Source organism: Mesoplodon mirus (genome assembly GCF_964341445.2).
Source record: "Mesoplodon mirus genome assembly, chromosome: 12".
NCBI classification, from domain to species: domain Eukaryota; kingdom Metazoa; phylum Chordata; class Mammalia; order Artiodactyla; family Ziphiidae; genus Mesoplodon; species Mesoplodon mirus.
In genome coordinates this window covers 75,042,970-75,066,333 of record NC_138988.1, presented here as the reverse complement: position 1 = coordinate 75,066,333, position 23,364 = coordinate 75,042,970, and the positions used below count along the sequence as shown (strand labels likewise).

Here is a 23,364-nt window from a genome sequence, read left to right as displayed (position 1 = left end):
TACATAATTATTCCATTTCTGGGAATCTTTCCCAAAGGAAATAAACCCAAGTCCAGAAAAAACTCTGCCTCAAGATGTTTATTGCAGCAATAAAAAGACAGAGAGAGAGACAGAGAAAGGGAGGGAGGAAGGGAGGGTGGTTAACAACCCAAATGTCCAACATTTAGGGGATATTTAAGTAAATTACAGTGAATCCAATCATTGGAATATTATTGCAATCATCAAAACCAATGTTTATGTACAAAACCACAGGGAAATGCTTGATAATGTTAAGTAAAAAAAGATAAAATTACATACAGTTATCTGCATCTTCCATTTCTATAGTAAGCATGACTTACTCATGGAAGTATAGTAAGTGAAAATTATATGTACAGTAAAACTGCTATGTAAAAACAAAAAGACGTACACAGAAAAAGGTACACACCCAGAGATGACTGATAGTGGGATTATGCATTATTTTCTGCCAAAATTTTCTAAAGGATGACTTTTACATTGGAAAGGATGACTATTTTGAAAAGGGGGAAAGAAGGACTTTACGGCCCTGTCTGGACCAATCCAATCATTTGTTGCCTTGAGTCGTCTTATATGTTGTCTAATGCTGTAACCTGACCTCTTTTGTGTCTGGCTTTTTTTTCTAACTGGACCATAAATCGGCCCCTACATTTCTTGTCTATCCCAAAGTTTCGGGCACTCAGCTGGTCCTCAGACAGGCATACATCTGACCAGTGGACTGCGTGCTGCCCCCCACCCCATGCTCACACAGTACCGACCTGCCCGGACCCACTTAATAGTGGGCTTCTCTCGGCCTGTGGCTGAGCAGGGAACCGTGGCCTCCTTGTCGAACTCCATGCACTGCTGCGGCCGGGGCGGTGGTGTGAACTTGAGCTTTTCTGTTTCAGTAGCAGAAAAGGGGAGGACTTGAGGTGGCAGGCCTGAAGGTTCTGGACCCTGCTGCTCCCTCCCTGGTCCTCTCCTGCCCAGGAGGCCAGGCGCCAGCTCACCCAGCACTTGGACGCGGGCCTGGGCCTCGATGCTGCCAGCGGGCGTGCTGCTCACGCAGCGGTACCACGTCCCGTCGTACACCTCCACGCTGTTGATGCGCAAGGTCCCGTTCTTGAAGACCTCGAACCGCGAGTCCTGCAGCACAGGAGATGTGCCTGAGAGCGAGTCTCGGCCTGCCCCCCACCATCATCTCCCTGGGGGCAGTCTCGGGGTGGGGGGAAGCGGGCCTTGGAGGTGAGCACAGAGGATTCTGTGTCCCCGTCCCCCACCAGCAGTAATCCCCGTTCTCACCTCAGAGATGAGCATCTGGTTTCTGTACCAGGAGACTGTGGGTTTGGGTGTGGCCTGGGTCAGGCAATGCAAATAGCCTGGCTTGCCCTCCTCCAGCTGGCTGTCTTGGGGCTTCTCCAGCCACGTGGGCACAGCTTAGAGGTACAGGGAGGAAACAGAAGGTTGACCAACACATCTGCAAAACCAACAGATCCAATCCCAAGAAATTCTAATACCCTCCCCCGCAACCCCGGCCCTGAGTTTAGAAACCCTTGTCTGCTCCGGTGATAACTGCAGCCATTACCCCTTAGTGCAGGCCCATGTGCCGGCACCTTTTGAATATTATCCTAGTTAATGATCACAATATACCCCCAAGGTATTTATTTTTATACCCATTTTATAGATAAGACAACAGAGGTTCAAAGAAGTAACGGTGATTTATTAATCCATGATAGAGAGAGGATTGAAAACTCTGGTCTGCGTGACTCCAAAATCCTTGCTTTCTTTATTACACCATAACGTTCCAAGGCTCGGTCCCTGAATCTCTGTTCTGTTTTAGCCATGCTCATCCCTTGAATGATCTCATCCAGTCCACGGCCTTCAGTACTATCGAAGTGGATGAGTCCCAAATACACAGCCTGGCTCCTGACCTCCCCCCAGTGAACTTCAGACCTGCAAATCCTACCGGCATTTCCAATTGGATATCTAATAGGCACTTCAGGCTTTATACGTGCAAAAGAGAATGCTCAGTTTCTCCCCAAACCTGCTCATCACAGTTTTCTCTATCTCAGTAAACAGCACCACTATCCAGCCAACTGTATAAGCCAAAAACTTAGTTGACTTCTCTCTCTACAGCCCCCGCCTCCGCCATCACATTCATTCTATACAAACCTCATCTACCTCAGCTCTAAAATGTATCCTAAATTTCACCACCTCCCACCTCCACTGCTACCACCTCTGTTCAAGCCCCTTAAACACCTCCCCTAGATGATTACAGTCATCTATTAACTGGTTTCCTGTTTGGACTCTTGCCCCTAACAGTCTAGTCTTCTCAGAATAGCCAGTCACCTTTTGAAAATGTCACTTTCACATTCAATCCCTGCAAGGACTTTTCATCCTCTGACTTGGTGGGGCAGATTCTGCAAAGATGGCTTTAAACAGTCCTCCCATCTCTTGCTTCCCTTTGTAATGTGGCGTTGCCACTTTTCCATCAAGAGACAGGGTCTATTTCTCTACTGCCTGGAATCTGGGTGGCCTGTGACTTGCCCTGTCCAATAGAATATAGTGGACAATGTCTAAGCTAATGCCTCGAGAAGGCTTGCAGCATCCACTTTTGCACTCTTGGAACCCAGCCTCCACGTGAGAAGCCTGAGCTAGTCTGTTGGAGTGGCTGTGTGGAAGGGAACCAAGGCACCCTGGTCAATATCGTCCCTCAACTGCCAGACTGAGCGAGGCACCTGAGGGAGGACATCAGGGAACAGCCAGCCACCAGCTGACGTATCAGCTGCCGCCAACAGCACATGGGGCTGAACCATACCCACAGAATCAATCATGAGCAAATCAGTGGCTGTTGTTTCAAGTTTTGGACTGGTTTGTTACACAGCAGTAGATAACTGGTACACTTGTATTACAAACCAAAGTCCTTACCATGTTCTTACAAAGCTTCATATGATCTAATCTCTGCCTCTCAGACAACCTCAACCACACTCACCATCACTTATTCAACACAAGCCACACAGGCTACTGCTGTCCCTTCAATTTACAAGCCCATTTCTTGCTCAGGGCCCGTCCACGTGGTTCCCTCTTTAATTTAAGCATCAGCTCAAATACCATCTTCTAAAGAAGTCTTCTCTAAACTCCCCCTGGCCCTCATGCCATCTCTCTGTCACTTACCCTATTTTATTTTTCTTCATGGCTCTGCTGCCACCTAAAATCATATATTTGTTCATTCAATTGTTTTCCTTGCTTGCTTTGTTGCTCCTATTAGACTACAAACTCCACAAGGGGAAGGATTTTTGTCTGCTTTGTTCATTGCTGCATTCCCAGTGCTGGGAGCAGTGCCTAGCACAAAGAAGGCACTCGATAAGTCTGTTGATGGAATGCAGGGATGGAGTCCTCCCTCCTCCGAACTGTACCCACTACCCCTTTGCACCAGTCCAGCCCTGCGCGCATCACGCACTCTTACTCCACAGGTCTCCTTCTCAGGGAGCAGTGCAGGCACAGGGCACTGTTGGTGCCTGTCAGAAGACTGATCAAAGCCAGCACTCCCACCTCCAGCACGCATATGCCTCACTTGGAGCATGTGCTGCACACTCTTTGTCTGGGCCCACCCCCAGAGAGGCTGGGGGCAGGAGATGTGGAGTGTGGTCCCAGATTCTGCATTTTAAAAAGCCTCCCCGGGACTTCCCTGGTGGCTCAGTGGTTAAGAATCCACCTGCCGGGCTTCCCTGGTGGCGCAGTGGTTGAGAGTCCGCCTGCCGATGCAGGGGACACGGGTTCGTGCCCCGATCCCGGAAGATCCCACATGCCGCGGAGCGGCTGGGCCCGCGAGCCATGGCCGCGGAGCCTGTGTGTCCGGAGCCTGTGCTCCGCAATGGGAGAGGCCACAGCAGTGAGAGGCCCGCGTACAGCAAAAAAAAAAAAAAAGAATCCACCTGCCAATGCAGGGGACATGGGTTCGATCCTGGTCCAGGAAGATCCCACATGCTGCGGAACAACTAAGCCCATGAGCCACAACTACTGAGCCCACGTGCCACACTACTGAAGCCCGCATGCCTAGAGACCGTGCTCTGCAACAAGAGAAGTCACCACAATGAGAAGCCTGCGCACTGCAATGAAGAGCAGCCCCTGCTCTCTGCAGCTAGAGAAAGCCCGCAAACGGTAACGAAGTAACAAAGATCCAATGCAGCCAAAAATAAATAAATAAAAATAAATAAATAAATAAATAAAATGCAAAATTACAAAATAAAAGCATCCCCAATGAAACAGATGAACAACGGACCCCGACTGGAGAAAGGCTGATCATGGCTGCTTGCATGTCTGCATGTCGCTGTGGAAGTGTCCTGAGCGCTTGTTACCTGGGTGCTGCAGCTTCCCACCTGAACCAGGTACCTGAGCACGAAAGCGCATGTCTCCTGGGTTTTAGTAACTTAATGGGAATAATACCATCACAACTTACAAGTGTACAAAGCTCTTTTCATGTTTGAAATCTTTTTGAATTTTTGCAATTTACCTACTTGGAAAGATGTAGAGGTAAATGGAAGCAGCAGGTTGCAAAATGGTATGTGTGTGTGTATGAATTTGTCTCGGATATCCTTTTAAATTATCACAAACATTTCACACAGGCATGGTGTAAATAAGTACCATGCCTGTAGCAAGGGTATATATGCCTGTAGCAAGGGTATATAGGTCTTTATCATTTATCTCACAAGTCATATGTTCACTGTAGAAATCTGGAAAGTATAACAATAAATAAAATAATTCCTACCTATAACTCTGACACATCACCTTCCCCAAAAAGAAAAGGAAAAATCTTTTTTATCTACTTCACTGATCTTTCTGGCCATCTAGTAGGGAAGGTAGTGAGTTATTAAGCCCTATTTTATGGATGAGGAAACTGACCCCTGGCAAGGCAGGTGACTTTCTACCCATGGTCATTCCATGCACTGGGGACAGAGTGGGACCTGGGTCTCAAGACTCCCACTCCGTTGCTTTGTCCTCTGCAGCCAGAGGACCACTTTTCTGGCACCGCAACCTCTGTGCCTGGCTTGCCACTGTCCACTCCAATATCACCTCCCAGCGGCTGACTGGTTCCCAAGCCGGCAGGGCTCAGAGCTGAGGTGGGGCCTCAGGTGAGCACCAGGGAAGCCTCTATCCATCACACCCAGAGCCCAAGACCTCCTGGGACCTGGGCTCCCCTCCTCGCCTCGCCCTTCAGGGTAAAGGTGCTCACTGGCCACGGTGATGTTGACATCCTGTCTCCGCCAACCAGCCAGGTTGGCCGCATGGCAGGTATAGACACCAGCATCGCTCTCGGCAGTGCTGGCAAACACCAGCTCATGGCCCTGCTGGTAGACTCTGCCATGGGCAGGCAGACGGGCTCCCGCGTGCTCCCACCACACACTGGGCTCCGGCAGACCCTGGGGGGGCGGGCAGGCCACACGCTCCTCGCTGCCAGCTGTGAACACCCGTGGCTCAAATGGTGGCATATCTTCAATCTCTGCAGGGATGGGAGCAGACAGCCTGGTTACTATGGGGCCCAGGGTACCTGATGTTCTCCCGCAGCAAGCCTTGCCCTGTCCAGCACGAGCCCTCCCCATGACCTTCAGCATTTCCTCTTCCAACCCCAGCATCCTCTTCCTCCCTCTGCCCTCCAAGCTGCTCTGAGTGGAAACAGGAGCTTAAATCTCTACAAGCCCACAACATTGAAGGCGGCTCCCACCTCGGCACCCCAGACCCAGGGACCCACCTGCCAGGTGGAGAGTGGCCTCCAGGATGACAGGAGGGCCCCTCTGGCCCTGGCCTACGCAGCGGTAGACCCCTGCATTGCGCGGCCGGACCTGGGTCAGCAGCAGGGACCCGTTGGCAAACACTGTGGCTCTGCGGACGTGCGGGGGGCTGTGGAGGGGAGAGATTGCTCTTTGAAAGGAGTGGCCCACAGGCCTCCTTCTGGAGGGCAGCCAGTGGAAGCCCATCCTGCACAGGTCAGATATGCAGGAAGGAATCAACCAGGAACAGGGCAGAGAGAAGGAAGCCAACACGCCACTCTGGTGTGTGCGTGCGCTTGTTCGTGTGTATGTGGAGGTGTGTGTTCTAATTACAAGAGATGCAGCTTTGGGGCAGCCAGGCGAGCAGCAGTGCAAGTGGGAGGCAGCAAGCCATCAATGTGGAGACAGAGGGGCCACCTTCCCACTGAGTCAAGATACGCCTGCTGGTAAAGCACCAGATCCAGCACCAGAAGTCCCTCAGATGCACCAGATGGACTGCTGATGATGTCCTCAGGGCTGCAGGCAGGCGGGATCCCAGCCCACAGCCTAGGGAGCCACACCTCCAAAGGCCCATGGCCACACCTGGCACCACACAGGTGGTGTGGTCTCTGCTCTCACAGGGCCTGGATGAGGACAGAAGTCCCTATAGAGGGCCTGACACCTCCCAGCACCTTCTGGTAATGTTGGCTTCTTCCAAAAAACGTGCGTGTGCGTGCATGTGTCTAAGTAACGTACCCTTGCCCTCCGGGACCTTCCTGTGCAGACTGTGATCCCCCAGGTCCCGTGTCCCTCCATCCTTGGGTCTCTACGCCCCCATCCCAGAAGACCCATGTGGGCAGAAGCGGAGGGGAGAAAGTAGCAGAGCCACCGCTGGCTCACACAGTGTGTCTGTGGGAACTGGAAAAAGATGCCCTTCCTGGAGACCCTTCCCTTTGTTGGACTCATTTTGTAACAGGAAGACATTCTACTGCCATCTGCTGGAAAGTCGAAGTAATACATGTATAGATCTATGATATCTGTGATAAGAACTTCATTCCCTTTTAGAGAACCATACACAACTTTTAGCACCATACTGGAAAGCTGCTGCCAGATGCCTTACCGGCTTCGGTTAGTGATGGGAGTCTCATCCTCAAAGACCCACTGCAGGCTTGGGGGTGGGTGGGCTGAGAACTGACAGTGGAACATGGCCTCCTCATTCCTCGCCACTACCACGTCCTGGGGAGCCAGTACCACCCTGGCAAAGCTCTCATCTGGGGTGAGGGAGGCACAGACACATGAGCAGGCAAGGTGGGGAGGCCCCTCCCCCATCCCCAACTCACCTTCTCCATCCCCGCCCCAGGCTCACCAGCAATGCTCAAGGTGAAGTTCTGGCTGCTGCAGGCCTGGCCAAAGGCATTGTGGGCACAGCAGGAGTAGATGCCACTGTGCTCAGGGCCGGCTGGCCGGAGGGTCAGGTTCTTCTCCTTACTGCTGACCGTGTGGTTGCTCTGACCATCAGACAGGGCACTCCCATCTTGGAACCACTGGTAGGTGGGCCTGAGGGGCCGAGGGGGTCAGCAGCAGGGGGGCAGGGGGTTCTCAGGTGGCCGGTAGGGAGGGCCAGAATCAGAGGGTCAAGGCTAGACCCCTCAGTTTACAAATGGGGAAACTGAGGCCTGGAGAGGGACCTTGACTTGCACAAAGGCACACAATTCAGGGGCAGAATCTGGCTGAGATTCTAGATTTCCCAGCTCCCAGAATCCAGGATCGCTCCACAGCACAATGCTGCCCCTTCTCTGGTGACCAGGGCCCAGTGTGGAGCAGCATGGGGCAGGGGCAGTGGCAGAGTCCACAGTTTGGGGAGACAGCTCTGCCAGTCCAGAATAACCCTTTCCCTCCCCACCCTCAACGTCTCCTTACCGAGGGTGCCCATCAATGTGACAACGCAACATGACCTGGGTCTGTGGCTGGATCTCGGCTTCCGAGGCTGGATGCTTCAGGACCACGGGACCGGACTCAATCCCTGGAGCAGAGTGAGGGGTGGGGCAGAGCAAGGGTGAGGAAGCAGAGGAGGAGGACAAGCAGGAAACGATGGAACCTGGAGGCTCTGGAGCCAAGAGACACCGGGGCACACTGCCTCACTGCTCCTGCCATTTGCAAAAGTATCTGGCAGATCAATGGGTTCAAGACTTGAAGGGGAGAAAAAATAAATTCTGAAAAAATTAAAACTTTTTAACTTCCTCTTATCCACACAAGCAGAGAGCTGACCCCAACTGCATTCTCCCTGCCCCACTCAACCGGAAATGGGAGAAGCTGAGGCAAAGGAGGAGTCCCGCAGGGCTCAGGAGTTGAGGGTCTAGAGGGAGGGGGTGGGCACAGCCCCCGGCTCTCACATTTGATGTTGAAGGAGGCATTGGCACTGCGGGCCTCCTCTCCGGTGGCATCATCCCGAGCCACGCACTGAAAGGCTCCCGAGTCCTGCAGCCGGTCCACAGCTGCGAAGCTCAGGCTGCTGCCCTGGGCGAAGCGCCGCTCGGTGTCCTGGACAGGGGCCCCATCCAGCAGCCAGTACACGTGCACTGGGCCTGAGGCCTCGACCTCACAGCGGAGCAGCGCCCGGCGCCCCTGCAGTGCATCCTGGGAGGATGGCTCCTTGATGAAGACAATGGTTGCCTGGGCACCTGCAGATGGGGAACACGGGAGAGGCAGGGTCAGGGGGAGCCGCAGCCACTGTTCTAACACAGGTCACCCACTGTCCTGTGCACAGGAGACGTCCAATAAGTGCAAGTGAGAAGGATCATGAGACCACAGTTGCCAAGTGTCCATTGAGGAACGTTTACACTATGCTGGGCGCTCCGCAGGATTCAAAGATGCAGTACCCTCCAGGACGCTAATCTGGAGGCGGACACAGGATAAGGCAAAGCTCGTGCCAAATGAATGATGTGGGCAGTCGGTGCCTCTAGAACACCGAAGAGGGAGGGAGCCCCAAGGGCTAGGGAAAGGAGGGGATTAATGCCACATGGGACACTCCCTAGAGGAAGAGGGCCTTGGAGCTGTGGAACCAGATCATAGGAAATGCCAGACCAAGGAGTGGGGAACATTAGCAAGCAACGCTCCCACCATCTTCAGAATGCAGGACACTGAGCAAAGTTAAATCATGATCCAAAGAGCTTCTTGGAAGGATTACTGGCACTCACGTACCCGCTGAGGGTCCAGCATCAGAGATGGCCACAGGTCAGGGAGGCGGCTTTGAATCCCATCCACAGACCGCTCTGCAGCCCACCATTCCCCAGGGGCGTCTTTGGGAGAACCCATCCCATCACAGGAGAAGCCAATATTCTCTTGAACTGGCATTATTCCCAAAGACATGCCAGGGCCACCCCCACGTTCTTCTCTCCATCCTTAAGGATCCGTCTGTGGCCAAGGCTGGCTCTTCTGTGCTAGGTGAGAGGTGAGCTAAGTGGTCCCAGGTTTTCACCTGAATCCACTCCCCCTCTTGCATGGCTACAGTTCAGCTCTGGCAGGAGTCAGGGGGGCACCCTCGGAGGAAGGGGCCCTGCAATCAAAGGTGGAACTGTAGCCAAACAAAGGGGAGAGTGAAGAGCCTGTGCAGAGTGGCAGATGAGCTGGGGAGGCGGAGGGCAGGGCCAGGCAGGTGGCATATTCCAAGCAGGAATAATACACTGGGCTTTGTTCCTGGTCCGTGTGGGCGCCCTGCAGAGGCCTGGAGCTGCAGAGCCCGGGACACCAGCCGCCTGGGGAGTTTGGGAGCTGGGGGGGCGGTGATGGCACAGAGGAGGATGTGCTGCCCCTCCAGGAAGAAGGAACAGGCCACCTGGGGCTGCTACGTGAAGAAGCAGGCTCTGCCTCTGGCCAAACTGGGCCCAGCAAGGGCAGGAAGGAAGAGGCTAATGGGGTCCTGCCCATCCCATTCCAAACCACTGGAGACTGATCTTGGCCCAAAGAGCACCCTTCCAAGTCCCTGGGCGGAGCGGGGGGAGGGGGATTTGGTTCTTTAGGGCACAAGAACCTGTCTCCTCATAAAGTCGGTTTCAAGACAAGTTCAGGATCCCCCAGGGCTGGGTCCAGAGGAGGGGCTGACCCGATGTTGGTCCACTTCCCAGCATTCCAGAGGGGCCGACCCACAAGACACACAGAGCTGAAAGGGGCTGGGAGCTCCCGCATTACTTCTCATTGGGTTCCTGCTGGCTCTCTGGATGGGACAATTCTCCACCACGCTGGGCTACCCTATCCACTGTGCAAGTTAGCAAATCTGCACCCAGTCACCCTAACAACCCAAACATCCCCGCTCACTTCCAATCTCTGAACAGGAGTGCGGTCCTGCCCCCGCTGAGCAACGTGGTACAACCCCTGTGTAGTACAGATGGGTGGGTCAACTGAGGTCCAGAGAGATGAAGGGATTTGCCCGAGATCAAACAGCTAATTTGTGGCAGAGCCAGGACCATGACCCAAGGAGGCCAACTCCATACCCCATGCTCTTCCCAGCCCCGCTCGGGAACTCAAAACCAATCCTGGAAGTATCTGATCTCAGAATGGGTCTCACTCCCCGCAGCCAGGTAGAGAGATAGACACACCTTCAGACAACGCCAGGCTCACAAAGGCACTCAGCGAACACTAGCTGAACTGAGGTGACCTCAGAGGAAGTGTGGGGTGAGAGCTGGTGGACACAGAGGCGTCCGGAACACTTCCTGACCCCCACTCCTGACACAGATGGGCAACCTCGCACTGAGACCTCAGCAGGCCTCTGCAAACGTGACTCACCCAAATCTTGGGACCCTCGACCCAGAACTAAAGATGCTCATCAAAGACCAGAGAGAGATCATCCGCCTCAAAGTGTAGATGACTCCCCACTTCCCAACTCAGCTTCTCCAGACACAGTGGGGGCCAGGAGTCTCGTCCACACACAGGAGCATTAGTTAAGCGTTTGCAGTCAGGTCCGCCTCGATCCTGACCATCACACTCGGTGTGCCTGACCTTGGGTAAGGAACACAGACCGTGCCCCAGCTTCCTCTGCCTCTCCCGTGAGGCTGTCGTGACTCAAAAACGCAGTAACACGTGTGAAGTGCCTTGGATGAGCTCGCTCGGCAGGCGGCTACCGTGATCCTTACCTCTATCACCCGTCCTGCCCAAGGACTCGAGTTTTAGGGATATTAGAAAGCTCCCCCCATGCAAGGCCCAGCACCATCTCAGACCCCAGATGGGAAAGGGATAATCAGGTGGGGGGTAGGATGGAGGGAAAGGGGCTGTGGGGTAGCAGGAACCACAGACCACTTGCCACAGAAACCCGAGCTGGCAGAAGAGATGGCATGACTCAGAGGGACCCCAGCTCAGCCTCCAGCATCCCGTCCTGTCCCGGGGCTGGAGCTGCAGGAGCTGTGGTGAGACGCTGCATTCCCAGACTGCCACTCAGAGCCCCCTCCGCACCCCCAAGACAGGGCCTGGGAAACATCAAAGCCGGCCCCGCGGGGCCCTCTGTCCTGACGTCAGCTCACAGCAGGTCCTGGTTAGTGCTTGGCTGGGGCAGACTTTAGATGTTACAAAAGGCAGGGAGGGCAGCCACCAGGCCTCCTCTAAGACCCCGGCCCCTGCTCTGAGCCCACACCCCTGGCCACCAGGCTTCTCATGCAGGAGCCTGGCCCAGTGCTGTGGCACCCACGTTTACTGTGCCCAGTCTGGCTGTCTGCATGGTCTGCAGGAGAGGCTGGTCTGTTGTTTTGTTTGAGGGGAAACGGGCAGACGGAGGAGCCCCTGACAGATATGCCAGACTCCAGACAGGGAGGGGCTGGGAAGTGAGGGACTCTTCAGAAGCTTCGGCTGAATGACAGAGAAGGAGGAAGGCTCTGGGGATCGAGGTGGTACCTGCCTCGAGGTGGCACAGTCCCCAGCACATCCCTGTCCCTGCACCACCTGACTTGAGGATGCCCCCAGGGCTGTGGTCCGGGGAAGGCCCACTCTGGAAGCACACCAGTCCTGGGCTTCCCAAAGCCTCCCCGCTTTCAGAGTCCAGTCCTCCGTGCATGACATCTTCTACACCCAGGCCCTCACAGAACACCTGGCCCACGTGCCCCTCAAGGAAGCCGCTGAGCATAGCAGCAGCCAATGGCCCTGCTGCTCCCTAGCAATGCCACCTCCGCTGGCCTCTCCCTTGATGTAAAGTGAGGACCCCAAGCCTACCACTCGGGGACTGTGTGAGGCTAAGTGGGTTCATAAACGCAAAGCCCATAGCACAGCCCGGAGCACAGAGAGGGCATGGTGGGCCCAGGAAGCACCGGCACCATGACCGGCAGGCAGAGTCATCTGCCCACATCAGGCACGACCCCAACAGAGCTGGCGCTGCAAATACCCAGTAAAGACGTTTTCCAAGCCATTTCCTTGGCTCCTCAACAGCCATCTACATGCAGACACTCACTCTGCCTGCGCCCTGGCCCCAGCCCCCTGAGAAAGGGCTGTGTGGGCAGCAGCCCAACTCCTGCTCCCCACCCACCAGCAAGCAGCTGGTCTGGTGCCCGCCTTCCTTGATGTTCTCTGGGCTCCAGGCCCAGTCGACCCACATGTATATACGTGTGCATCTGCGCACACACATGTGTAAACATGATTTTGTGGAGAGCAGAGAGCAGCAGGAAGTTTTTCTGCTCTGATAATTTCAGCTACTTCGGTCCAAGTAACCATCTGGGCCACTCAACTACCTGTCTCCCAGAGACCAGTCCTCTTAGTCTTGGAAAGACAACCCCTGAATCTGTACAGGTCCCAGAACCTGCCAAACCCGACCAGTTGATTCCACCTACCTTCTCTCCCTCTTACTAAAGAAACTCTATCCTTCGGACAGCTGCTTTGGGACCAGGCAGAGGTACCAAGATGACCCTGGGTGGCCCTGGCATGGGCATTCTGCACGGATGTGTGTAATCACGAGTGACTGTGACCTTTCTCACGCACGAGGCCAACCAGCCACAGGCAGGAAGCTGACTCCTCCATACCCAAGACTCAGTCCCTGGTTCCAGGGCCCACGTCCCTGTGGGGACATCCTGCCTCCCGGATGACCTCGAGAGCACAGGCCAAGACAGCTCCTATTGGGCATATGGTCCCCTGAGGGAGAGGTTTGCCAACTTCCTGTGTCCCATCTGGGGCAACAGCATCAGGACACAGGCCAGGAGAGACAGCCCTCAACCCGAGAGGCACAAATGCTCTGTTCCAGGAAAGAGAGCAGCCCCAGGCCTCCTCACCACACGAGGATGGCCCTGCTCACAGGTCCCCTCCATGTGGAAACTCTAAGGACACCAAATGAGAGGCCCCAGGGGTACCAGGGTCCCTGCCCCACTTCTCCTCCCCAAGGGGCCAATGCACCACAGGACTTCGGCCTTCAGGGTCTAACTGGTGCACTTTCAGCTGCTCTGGGACACTCCAAGGGTCCACGGCTCATAGGCATGTGTCAGTTTTTTGAGGAACAAATCTCAGTCTCTGTAAGAACAAGTCGTTTGCATGAACAGCAAGCCCAGTCATCTCCCCAGTTCACCTGGGCCGGCAGGAACACAAAATGCTGCAGTGGGGTTTGTGAATCTGGGGATCTCGAATGTCCCCCTCCACCACCACCAGTCCACCACCAATATACCCCATGTGGTTTTAGCACCAACAACCCTGTATGGTGATAAGCCCCAGAAAACCAGGGTTCAGAGGGTTGCTGAAAATCCACCACAGCTGACTCAGAGACCCAGAGGCAGGGCACAAAGTTCTAGCTGCCCCCCACCTCGGCCCCGTCTCCCGAGTGTCTACAGAAGGCCCCAGGTTCGCTGACAGCAGCCCCGCAGCCCTCCACAGGCCATCACAGCCCTCGCTTGGAGCCATGCGGGCGGGAGCAGAGTCAGGGACGCAGCTGAGTTTTCCTGTCCTGGGATTTAACTGTAAATATCTGGAGAGGCTCCCACATCCGGATGAGAGTAACAGAACAAAATCACCAGGGATTAGCACAGAAACAATGTAGCGGGCCAGCTCTTCTACCTTAGATGAAAACCACAACTCAGCCTTGCCCTGCCCGCTCCTGGGAGGCCCTGGAGGCGGAAGATCAACCTCTGACGGCACAAGCGGATCCTCGTGTCCAGTACCATGCGGCATCCGAGCCCAGAGGGGCAGAGACACCGGTTGGGAGATGTGCTTTAAGAAGCTCCTCAGCCAGCAGCCACACCACCTGATCCTCGCACCAGCCTATCTTCTGCTGGGGCTCAGAGGGCCATACCTAGGACACACCTCTCGCCCTTAGTAACCCTCAGATGGCTGCGATGTCTCCAAGGAAGCGGCAATAAATTAAAAGCTCAGCCAGAGTGAGGTGGTGTGATCAGGCAGAAGCAACATGGGGTAAAGAGACCTGGGTTCTAGTCTCGATACAATCCCTCACAAGTAGGGTGACCCTGACCAACCACCACCCGCCACCAGGGAGTTTTATGATACGTAAAATTAGAGAACTGAAAGGATGTGACTGGACAGTCACCAAGACCTAGTCCTGGATTCGCTGGCACTGAGCCTGAGAGGCAGTTACAGAAACAAAGCGCTCACTCCCCAGAGTCCCCTTCCTGCCCCCCAGCCTCCAGCTGCACAGCCGGCCCCTAAAGCCCACGCACCACATGTAGGGCCAGCCCCGGGAGGGATTAAAAGTGATGCTATAGGGCTTCCCTGGTGGCGCAGTGGTTGAGAGTCTGCCTGCTAATGCAGGGGACACGGGTTCGAGCCCTGGTCTGGGAGGATCCCACATGCCACGGAGCAACTAGGCCCGTGAGCCACAACTACTGAGCCTGCGCGTCTGGAGCCTGTGCTCCGCAACAAGAGAGGCCACGATGGTGAGAGGCCCGCGCACCGCGATGAAGAGTGGCCCCCGCTTGCCACAACTAGAGAAAGCCCTCGCACAGAAACGAAGACCCAACACAGCAAAAATAAATAAATGAAAGTTAATAAATAAATAAATAAATAAAATTTAAAAAAAAAAAAAAGTGATGCTATAAATGGCAGGTGTGCAGTTAGAGGCAGCTGGGAGTTGCAAACTGGGACCCAGCATCACTGCTCATGAGCTACTCCCGTTCCCGCGGCTCAGCTTGCATCCTGCCTCCCCAGGAGATCCCGCCTCTGCCTGCCTCGGCCACACACTTGCACTGACAGCTCACTGCCCGTGACCCCCCTGATATGCCCGCCTGTGCTGTGACCGAGAGCCATATCTTCCAAGCCAGACTGCAAGCTCAAGGTGAGCTTGAATGGGCACCTCGTATGCCCATTCTCAGCTCGAAGGAGAGACAGAGACAGCAGCCACTGTCTCCTGAAGACACCAGTGCGCGGCCTGCGGAAATAATCTACATTGCGGGAAGGCAATGGGGCTGCTGGACCACGAGACGCGGAAATGAGCCAGGAGCTCAGGCCCAGGAAGACTTTTGGGATGCTCAGATGGCGTGCTCAGGGACCCCAGAGGGGTCAGAGTCTGCCCCTCATCATCCAGAGAAGATGGAAAGGGACTCGCTGCAGGTTCCACAGCCATTCATTAGGCAGGCCCAGACCCAGGCCCCAACCAGGTCTTCCTCCCGGTGCAGTGGGGAGGGGCCCAGGGACACCACAGCAAGAACAGTGCCAGGGCGAGCCTGGGGGTGAGCTTCCCACGGTCTTTCTTGTGCAAGCTGAGGGCAAACTAAATGACAGTCTGGGGACTGGTTGGACCTGACTTCATCTATTAATTTTCAAGACAGGCTCAGAAAACTCTGGGAGACTCTGTTTTCTGAGCTCTTTTTACTCATCTCTGAGGCACACACCCTAAACTCCCTATGCAGGGAGAACATGATTCCCTGCCCTTTAGGTGGAGTGGCCTCAACCGCACTCAATGAGGGAAAATCCTCCCTGGCTCCTAAAGACAGTAAAATATCCCTTCGGCCTGTTCTGTCCAATATGGCAGCCACTAGCCACATGGAGCTATTCAAATGTAACTTAATTAAAATGAAACAAAACTGAAAACTCATTGCCTCTGTTCCACTAGCCGTATTTTTTTTTTCCTTGCGGTACGCGGGCCTCTCACTGCTGTGGCCTCTCCCGTTGCGGAGCACAGGCTCCGGACGCGCAGGCTCAGCGGCCATGGCTCACGGGCCCAGCCGCTCCGCGGCACGTGGGATCTTCCCGGACCGGAGCACGAACCCGCGTCCCCTGCATCGGCAGGCGGACTCTCAACCACTGCGCCACCAGGGAAGCCCCACTAGCCATATTTTTAGTGCTCGGGAGCCGCATGTGGCTAGCGGCCACCGTACTGAACAGCGCCGATGTAGAACAGTTCTGTCCCCACAGAAAGTTCCATCAGTCAGCACTGCCTTAGCTACTCTGACCGTCTGCTTCTTGCTGGCCCTCATTACATGGACGCATTATTTCTCATCCAAAGAACCCTCCACACGGACCAGCCTCATTTCACAGAGGAGGAAACTGGGGTCAAGGCTATCCCAGGAATGGCAGGGTCGGGAACTGCCCCTGGATCTGTCTGGCTCCCACATCTGTGTTCTTTCCACGCTGCCATGCTGGCTGCTCTTCATTTCTTTCACTTTATCCCCTTTTATCCAAGTCCCACCAACAACCATTCTGTCCTGTTTAAGGTAGATCCTCTCTTTGTATGTGCTCTGGTCAAATGTGATTGTTGTTTCGTGTGCGGCTATTTTTAACCCATATAAATGGTCTTGCATTATCTCTCATTCTGCCTCTCACTTTATTCCATGTAGCACTATGTTTCAAAGTGCCTTCCCTGTGGCCATCACCTACATCCTGCTGTTTTTCCCAGTAGAAGAACACACTGTTGGGTCTGGGGAAGCAAGAAGAAAATGAAATTTTTGAAAACAAGTTAAGTGGCTGAACATAGCTGCCCACAGTTTGAAAATCAGTCTTTGAGCCTACACCCTCCTCTCTGTCTGCCCCGGCACCCTGCCCAGGCCTTCAGCACTGCACCTAGCCTCACGCTGTGCCCCCGCACGCATATGGGTATCAGCAGAGCCTGGGGAAACACGCATGCAGGCGCACCCCCCAGCTTCTCCCGTGCCCCTTCCTCCTCCCATCAAACCCCAAAAGTGACTAAAGAGGTTGGTCCTCAGCTGGTTCCAAAGGGATAAGAGGAAGAGGCAGGCTCATACTTTTATATTTAGAAGCGCTCTGCAAACCACTTCCTGGAGCAGACAAGAGTGGGGAATGTGAGGACATCGCTTTGCTATGTGTGATGTGGAAAGCACGAGCCACCCAGGGCCTGCAGCAATGGGCTGCGTGTACCACACACCCGATGACACGCGGCGATGCCGAACACATGTGCAGGAGATGAACCCGGCCCTCGGCAGCCTGGCCATCCCCTCGGGGCCAGGGCACAAGGCAGGGCCCAGGAGTCGGAGCCGGACACCGTCCTCCAAGTGCCCCTCTCCCAGCCTTCCTTTCTTTCCTTCTCCACCTGTCTGACCAACAGCTGCTTCTGGAAACCAACCCTTCTCTCCAGGGAAAGGGTTGCTCCAGGCTTTAAGCCTCAATCTGAAACACAAAGAGAAGAATCCCGACTGAAGGAGGCGGTTTGGAAGAGCCAGTGTCTTCAAGAGGCAAGGGTGCCCTCCTCGCCTCTAGGCTGCTGGAGAGGGGTGTGGGGGGCAGGATTTTGCAGTGCCCACTGCCTTCTGCTCAAGGTAGACCTGCTGCTGCCATCAGAGGCCCTCCCCTCAGCCACCTCTGCTACCACGCGTGGCTGGAAAAATGTCGGAGGGGGAAGCTATCTGGAGGTGGGGATCGACTACTGTGGCCATGGTCACTGCTCCAACATCACTCAGATGTAACTGATGCTTGCCCAGTTGGGGGAGGGCATGGTCAGGGGACAGAGGGGGGAGGGGAAGGCAGGCCAGCTGCTTAATTAGAATCAAAGCATCAGACATTTCCTAGACTCCTTATAAACTTCACTTTACAGCTTAAAATATAAACTCTCTAGTAAGACAAAACCAATTTTATTCCTTTATTTCTTAACTGCATCACTGATGATTTGCTCCTTTATTTTTTAAAAGAAAATAACCAAAAAATCGTCGTTTTTGAAAAATCAGCTGTTCTGAAAAAGCATTCTGGCTAAAGATGGCAAAATATGTATTTCAATCTCCAAATCAGTAACAACAGATGAAAAAAATACAATCTGATGAATAACAGACAGAAACAATTCCTTGTAAGTTATTTTTAAAAGCACCAAAAACTTGCAACACATTACCAGATGCTTAAAGCCTAGGGATAACTGACTTTTGGGGGCCGGGGGGGCGGGGTGGTGTTATAAAACATAAAGCACACCCAAATAGCTAAAGAAAAAAAAAGCCCCTAAGAGTGGCTGATGCAATAACTGAATAGCCAAAAAAATGACAAAGACCTAAAGTTTATTTTATGCCTACTCTGTCGATCTTGAAGTCAGGGTCTGGAAGGTACCAAGATCTGGCTTCACTTAAGTCTGGAACTGGCTGCCCCTCCATCCCAGGAGGTGCCTCTTACAGGCCTCTAAAGTCACGCAGAGAGAGAGAGAGAGGGAGAGAGAGAGAAGCAGACACTGATGGAGAAAGACAGAGGGAGACAGGAAGATGAGAAAAAGGGGGCTGGAGGGAGATTGATGGTGTGGATGGGGGAAGGGAGGGAGGAGCAGAGGGAGGGAGTGGGGGGAGGGACGGGGACAGAGAGACACAGAGAGACCCAGGTCAACAGACAGAGAGACACGGACAGAGACAAACTGAGAGACAGAGAGTAACATACAGTCCTAGAGAGACCCAGAGAAAGGGACAAGAAAAACAAAGACCCAGAGCACACATATGTGCACACACACACGTAAGCACACAAAAGGCTCCCCATGCCTGTAGAGCAGCCCCCAGCCCCACATTGACCCCAGCTTCCCCCCCAACCCCCGGCCAAGTAAACCCCCCACAGGGCTTTCCCTGCATCTCTAGTAGGGAGGGTCCTCCTCACTCCCTCCTGCCACCCAACCCAGTGGCCACAGGGACTCCAAACTCAGAGAGTCCCTGGCTACAGGCCACCGTGTAACACTAGACACGGAAGGTTACAGCGAACCTGTAGCTGGGAGACCCAGGGAGTGAGAGGAGTCGGGAGGGACTCTAGATACACCCAATTCAGACCACTCATAGTGGAGAGCCTCAAATTAGACGCTCCTGGTAAATAATTCACCAGGAAAAATACAGTACCTTCCCTGGGCTCATCCATTATTCACCAAGATAAATGTACCATATTGTTACACTTCCTGACATCTAAAAATGGTCTGAGCCATTAGGCCAGGAGCAAGAAGACAGCAGGGCATTTTCTACCCAACCTTTCCAGAACCGCTGATCCAGCAGTCCTGGTGCTCTTGGAACACACTCTGTTGCTCCTCACACAAGGGCAAAGAAGTCAGCTTCCAGATACGGCCAGCCTGGGCTCAGACCATGAGATCCCGAGAGCAGGCCCGCCTCCACAGCCCTCAGGAGCCCAGGAAAGTCCTAAGTAAGACCCCCCCCGCCCCGTTCACCAGACCCCGGAGGGGTCAGCCCTCTCAAAGGGAAAAGGCAACCACTGTCTGTACCTGTCTAAGAGCAATTCTGTTCCTAGGAGGTTCAAAGAGTTTGACTTTGATGCCAAATGAGTGTCACCTACAGAAAGACCTGCATCTGGGGCTTCCCTGGTGGCGCAGTGGTAGAGAGTCCGCCTGCCGATGCAGGGGACACAGGTTCGTGCCCCGGTCTGGGAAGATCCCACATGCCACGAAGCGGCTAGGCCCGTGAGCCATGGCCGCTGAGCCTGCGCGTCCGGAGCCTGTGCTCCGCAACGGGAGAGGCCACAACAGTGAGAGGCCCGTGTACCGCAAAAAAAAAAGAAAGAAAGAAAGAAAGACCTGCATCTGACTTGCACAGACAGCTCTGAGCAAATCACTCTGTCCTTCAGGCCTCAGTTTCCCCATCTGTAAAGCCAGCTGCTCCTTACCCTGCAGGGACAAAATGCCCCCTGGGAAGTCTGAAGAGCTGCACCACTTTAAGGCCCTGGCTCACAGTGCACAGGCAGGACGGAGATGTGACAAGAGCTCAGAGTCTGGAGTCAGACTGTCTGCACTTCAATTCTCCTCTCCCACTTACCGAGCATATGACCTTGGGCAAGCTGTTTATCCTCTCGGTGTCTCCGTTTCTGTAGCTATAAAATGGTGCTAATAACAGTATCTACCTCCTAGGCTTGCGAAAAGTAAATTCACATGTTAACCAATGTAGCATGTTTGGAACAGTGCCTGGCACGTATTAAGTATCATATGAGTTTGGGCTCTTAGCCATTCTTGCTCGTCATTATTATGTTCGAGATTTTTTTTTTTTAATCTTTTAAGGGCCTCTGTCCCATGACAACCACCTCTTACCCAGTGTAGGCCTTGGTCGGCATCCCTCTCACGCAGACCGTTTGCAGCTGCCGACTGCCCTGTTTGACTCGCCACCCACTCAATCTCTGCCATGTGGGTGTATAGGTTCTGAACAGACCCTGGGGTCCAAAACTTTGTCCCACAGTTGCTCCATGGAGCCTTGGAGCTGGCGGGTCACTTAAGTGGGTCTCCACAGGGAAGCAGCTGACTGCTGGGACCTCTGCGCTCTCTGGCCCACTGCCCCGGGAACCTCCAGGCAGTGCCCAGATTAGCAGTTGCTCATTGTTTCAGTCACTCTCCCACCTTCAATATGAAGAAGAGTCAGAGCGAGTCTGTCTGGGTGAAAATGGATCCAGACCATGTTGGAATGAGGCAGGCCTCTGGCCTCAAGGGACCCAACGGTAGTTAGGTGAGGACAGCACAGTGAATGTTTGGGTGCCAACTAATGCCTGGAGATAACTCTTAGGGTTCAGCTTTCTGATCCCGTAAGTCCCCAATGAGAGAGGACTGGAAAATGCTTTATAAAGGAAAATATCTGACTACATAAAATAGAAGTTGTAAACAACTCCCAATGGCAAACGACCAATTAGGAAAATGGTTTCTAGCAATTGACAGAAAAGGGGCTGCTGGCCTTGATACACAGTTACAAATCGATCATAAGAACTACTAAAATTCTAATAGTAACATGGTCAAAACAGCATGTCTTCTCAAAACAAATATAAATGATTAATAAATATAAGAAAACATTCCAATGCACCAGTAACCTAATGAATGCAAATTGGAACATAAATGCAAATAAGAAATGCAAATCATTCTGCCCTATCAAATGAATGCCAAGTTTTTAAAATAACACTCAACACTGGTTGAGTATATGGAGAAAATGGTCCTCATGCCTTGCAGATGGGAGTGTAAATGATAATAATGTCCCTCTGGAAAGTGGTTTGGTAATATTGTACCAATATCCTAAAAAATTCATGCCCTTCTTCCTTGGAGAAGTACCTGATTCCAGGTCTGGGCAGGAAATGTGCCGGATGAACCTGGAACATCTTATCATACGAGGAAATGAGCAAAAACAAGCAGGGCCGCATCAAAAGGTTCAGGGCCAGCTTGAAGAGGCTCCCACGAGGCCATGAAGGGACCTTTTTTTTTTTTTTTTTTTGCGATACATGGGCCTCTCACTGTTGTGGCCTCTCCTGTTGAGGAGCACAGGCTCCGGACGCGCAGGCTCAGAGGCCATGGCTCACGGGCCCAGCTGCTCCGTGGCATGTGGGATCTTCCCGGACCAGGGCACGAACCCGTGTCCCCTGCATCGGCAGGCGGACTCTCAACCACTGCGCCACCAGGGACGCCCAAGAAGGGACCTTTTAAGCTTCATAATGGTAAGAACCACATGGCCTTAACACACTGGTAAGTTTAAAATCTGTGAGTTCATAATGATGTTTAAAGAAAAAAAGAGCCCAGGGCTTCCCTGGTGGCGCAGTGGTTGAGAGTCCACCTGCCGATGCAGGGGACACGGGTTCGTGCCCCGGTCCGGGAAGATCCCGCATGCCGCGGAGCGGCTGGGCCCGTGAGCCATGGCCGCTGAGCCTGTGTGTCCGGAGCCTGTGCTCCGCAACACGAGAGGCCACAACAGTGAGAGGCACCTGTACCGCAAAAAAAAAAAAAAAAAAAGAGCCCAGAGGGGAGGGATAAATTGGGAGATTGGGATTGACATATACACACTACTATATATAAAATAGATAACTAATGAGAAGCTATTGTATAGCACAGAGAAGTCTACTCAGTATTGTGTAATAGCCTACATGGGAAAAGAATCTAAAAAAAGAGTGGATATATATACATGTATAACTGATTCACTTTGCTGTACTCCTACAACTAACACAACATTGTAAATCAACCGTATTCCAATAAAAAAATTTTTTAAAGACACCGGTAATGCCAAATCATAAGATTAAAAAAATTTTTTTAATGTTTTTAAAATTTAAAAAAAAAGGAGCCCAAAGTCCTCCTCCATTGGTCACCTTTGAAGGATGATAGAAAACCAACTCATTATTTTATTTTATTTTATTTTATTTTTTAGTAAGAGACTTAAGCGTTTATTTCCTCGTTTCACAAATAAAGCCGGCTGAATTGGCTGCTTTTTGGCGATTAGTCAAAGAGACCAAATCCCATATACTCGTCCGCCTCCTCCGACGCTTCCTTTGCTTCAGCCTTGGCTGGGGCTGCAGCAGCAGCAGCAGGAGCAACAGTGATGGCAGCAGCCACAAAGGCAGATGGATCAGCCAAGAAGGCCTTGACCTTTTCAGCAAGTGGGAAGGTGTAATCAGTCTCCACCGACAAAGCCAGGACCCACTTGTACCCACTGATGATAGAATGGGGTACAGATGCAACAGCTGGGTAACCAATCTGCAGACATACGCTGGCAACATTGCGGACACCCTCCAGGAAGCGAGAATGCAGAGTTTCCTCTGTGATGTCACGCACTTCAAGGTTACAGATGCTGCCATTGTCAAGCACCTGCTGGATGACCAGCCCAACGGAGAAGGGGGACATGTTCAGCAACGTGGCTTCACTGGCTCCCAATTTGTCTCCAGTCTTAATCAGCTGCACATCACTCACGATTTCGATGGTGCCCCTGGAGATTTTAGTGTACTGCCTGAAGCCTGGAAGAAGGAGGTCTTCCCAGGGCCCAGACCAGTGTTCTGGACCAGCACAGTGACTTTGCAGGGCGGCAGGCGGCACGTCATTGGCCAGCAGCATGTCCCTGATCTCAGTGAGGTCCTCCTTGGTGAACACAAAGCCCACGTTCCCCTGGATGTGAGGCAACTGTTTCTTCAAAGCTGGGTTATTTCCCAGATGCCCTCGGACCACCTTGTGCATCATCGTGTTCTTGCCCATCAGCACCACAGCCTTCCCGCGGAGTGACCTGAGGATCTGCTGCATCTGCCTGGAGCCCACATTGTCTGCTCCCACAACGAAGCATTTCGGATAATCATTCAGAAGTTGGATGATCTTAAGGAAGTAGCTGGACTTCCAGGTTGCCCTGTCTTCCCTGGGCATCACGGCGGTGCGTCAGGGATTGCCACGCAGGGTTTAAAGACGATGTCACTCACTCGAGGATGCCTGGCGAGAGGCTCATTATTTTAAAAACTGGTCAAGAAGCATTTACTTTCCCTTTCGTGAACAGCTATACCTCAGGGTAACCAAACAGTTAATAAGGGA

The 23,364-nt window shown here is 53.2% G+C and overlaps 1 protein-coding gene and 1 pseudogene across 3 annotated transcripts in view; both read right to left on the bottom strand.

Moving 5' to 3' along the window:
* The window catches only part of PTK7 (protein tyrosine kinase 7 (inactive)), a 61,263-nt gene that overhangs the window by 15,183 nt on the left and 22,716 nt on the right, over positions 1 to 23,364 (bottom strand). The window contains exons 1-10 of one of the 2 annotated variants that reach the window (XM_082639890.1): positions 17,029 to 17,110; positions 8,132 to 8,419; positions 7,659 to 7,761; positions 7,105 to 7,295; positions 6,859 to 7,009; positions 5,741 to 5,889; positions 5,225 to 5,491; positions 1,294 to 1,427; positions 1,002 to 1,137; positions 771 to 890 (exon numbers count right to left, since the gene is read on the bottom strand). In XM_082639890.1, the coding sequence (XP_082496016.1) occupies positions 771 to 890; positions 1,002 to 1,137; positions 1,294 to 1,427; positions 5,225 to 5,491; positions 5,741 to 5,889; positions 6,859 to 7,009; positions 7,105 to 7,295; positions 7,659 to 7,761; positions 8,132 to 8,419; positions 17,029 to 17,095 (1,606 nt within the window). In that variant the 5' untranslated portion in view covers positions 17,096 to 17,110. Of the gene's footprint in view, positions 1 to 770; positions 891 to 1,001; positions 1,138 to 1,293; positions 1,428 to 5,224; positions 5,492 to 5,740; positions 5,890 to 6,858; positions 7,010 to 7,104; positions 7,296 to 7,658; positions 7,762 to 8,131; positions 8,420 to 17,028; positions 17,111 to 23,364 lie in introns of those variants that run through there. The other variant, XM_082639889.1, reaches the window with a different exon arrangement.
* LOC309813690 (large ribosomal subunit protein uL10-like) lies at positions 22,194 to 23,259 on the bottom strand (annotated as a pseudogene). Its single transcript has one exon. The product of its transcript is annotated as a large ribosomal subunit protein uL10-like (transcript).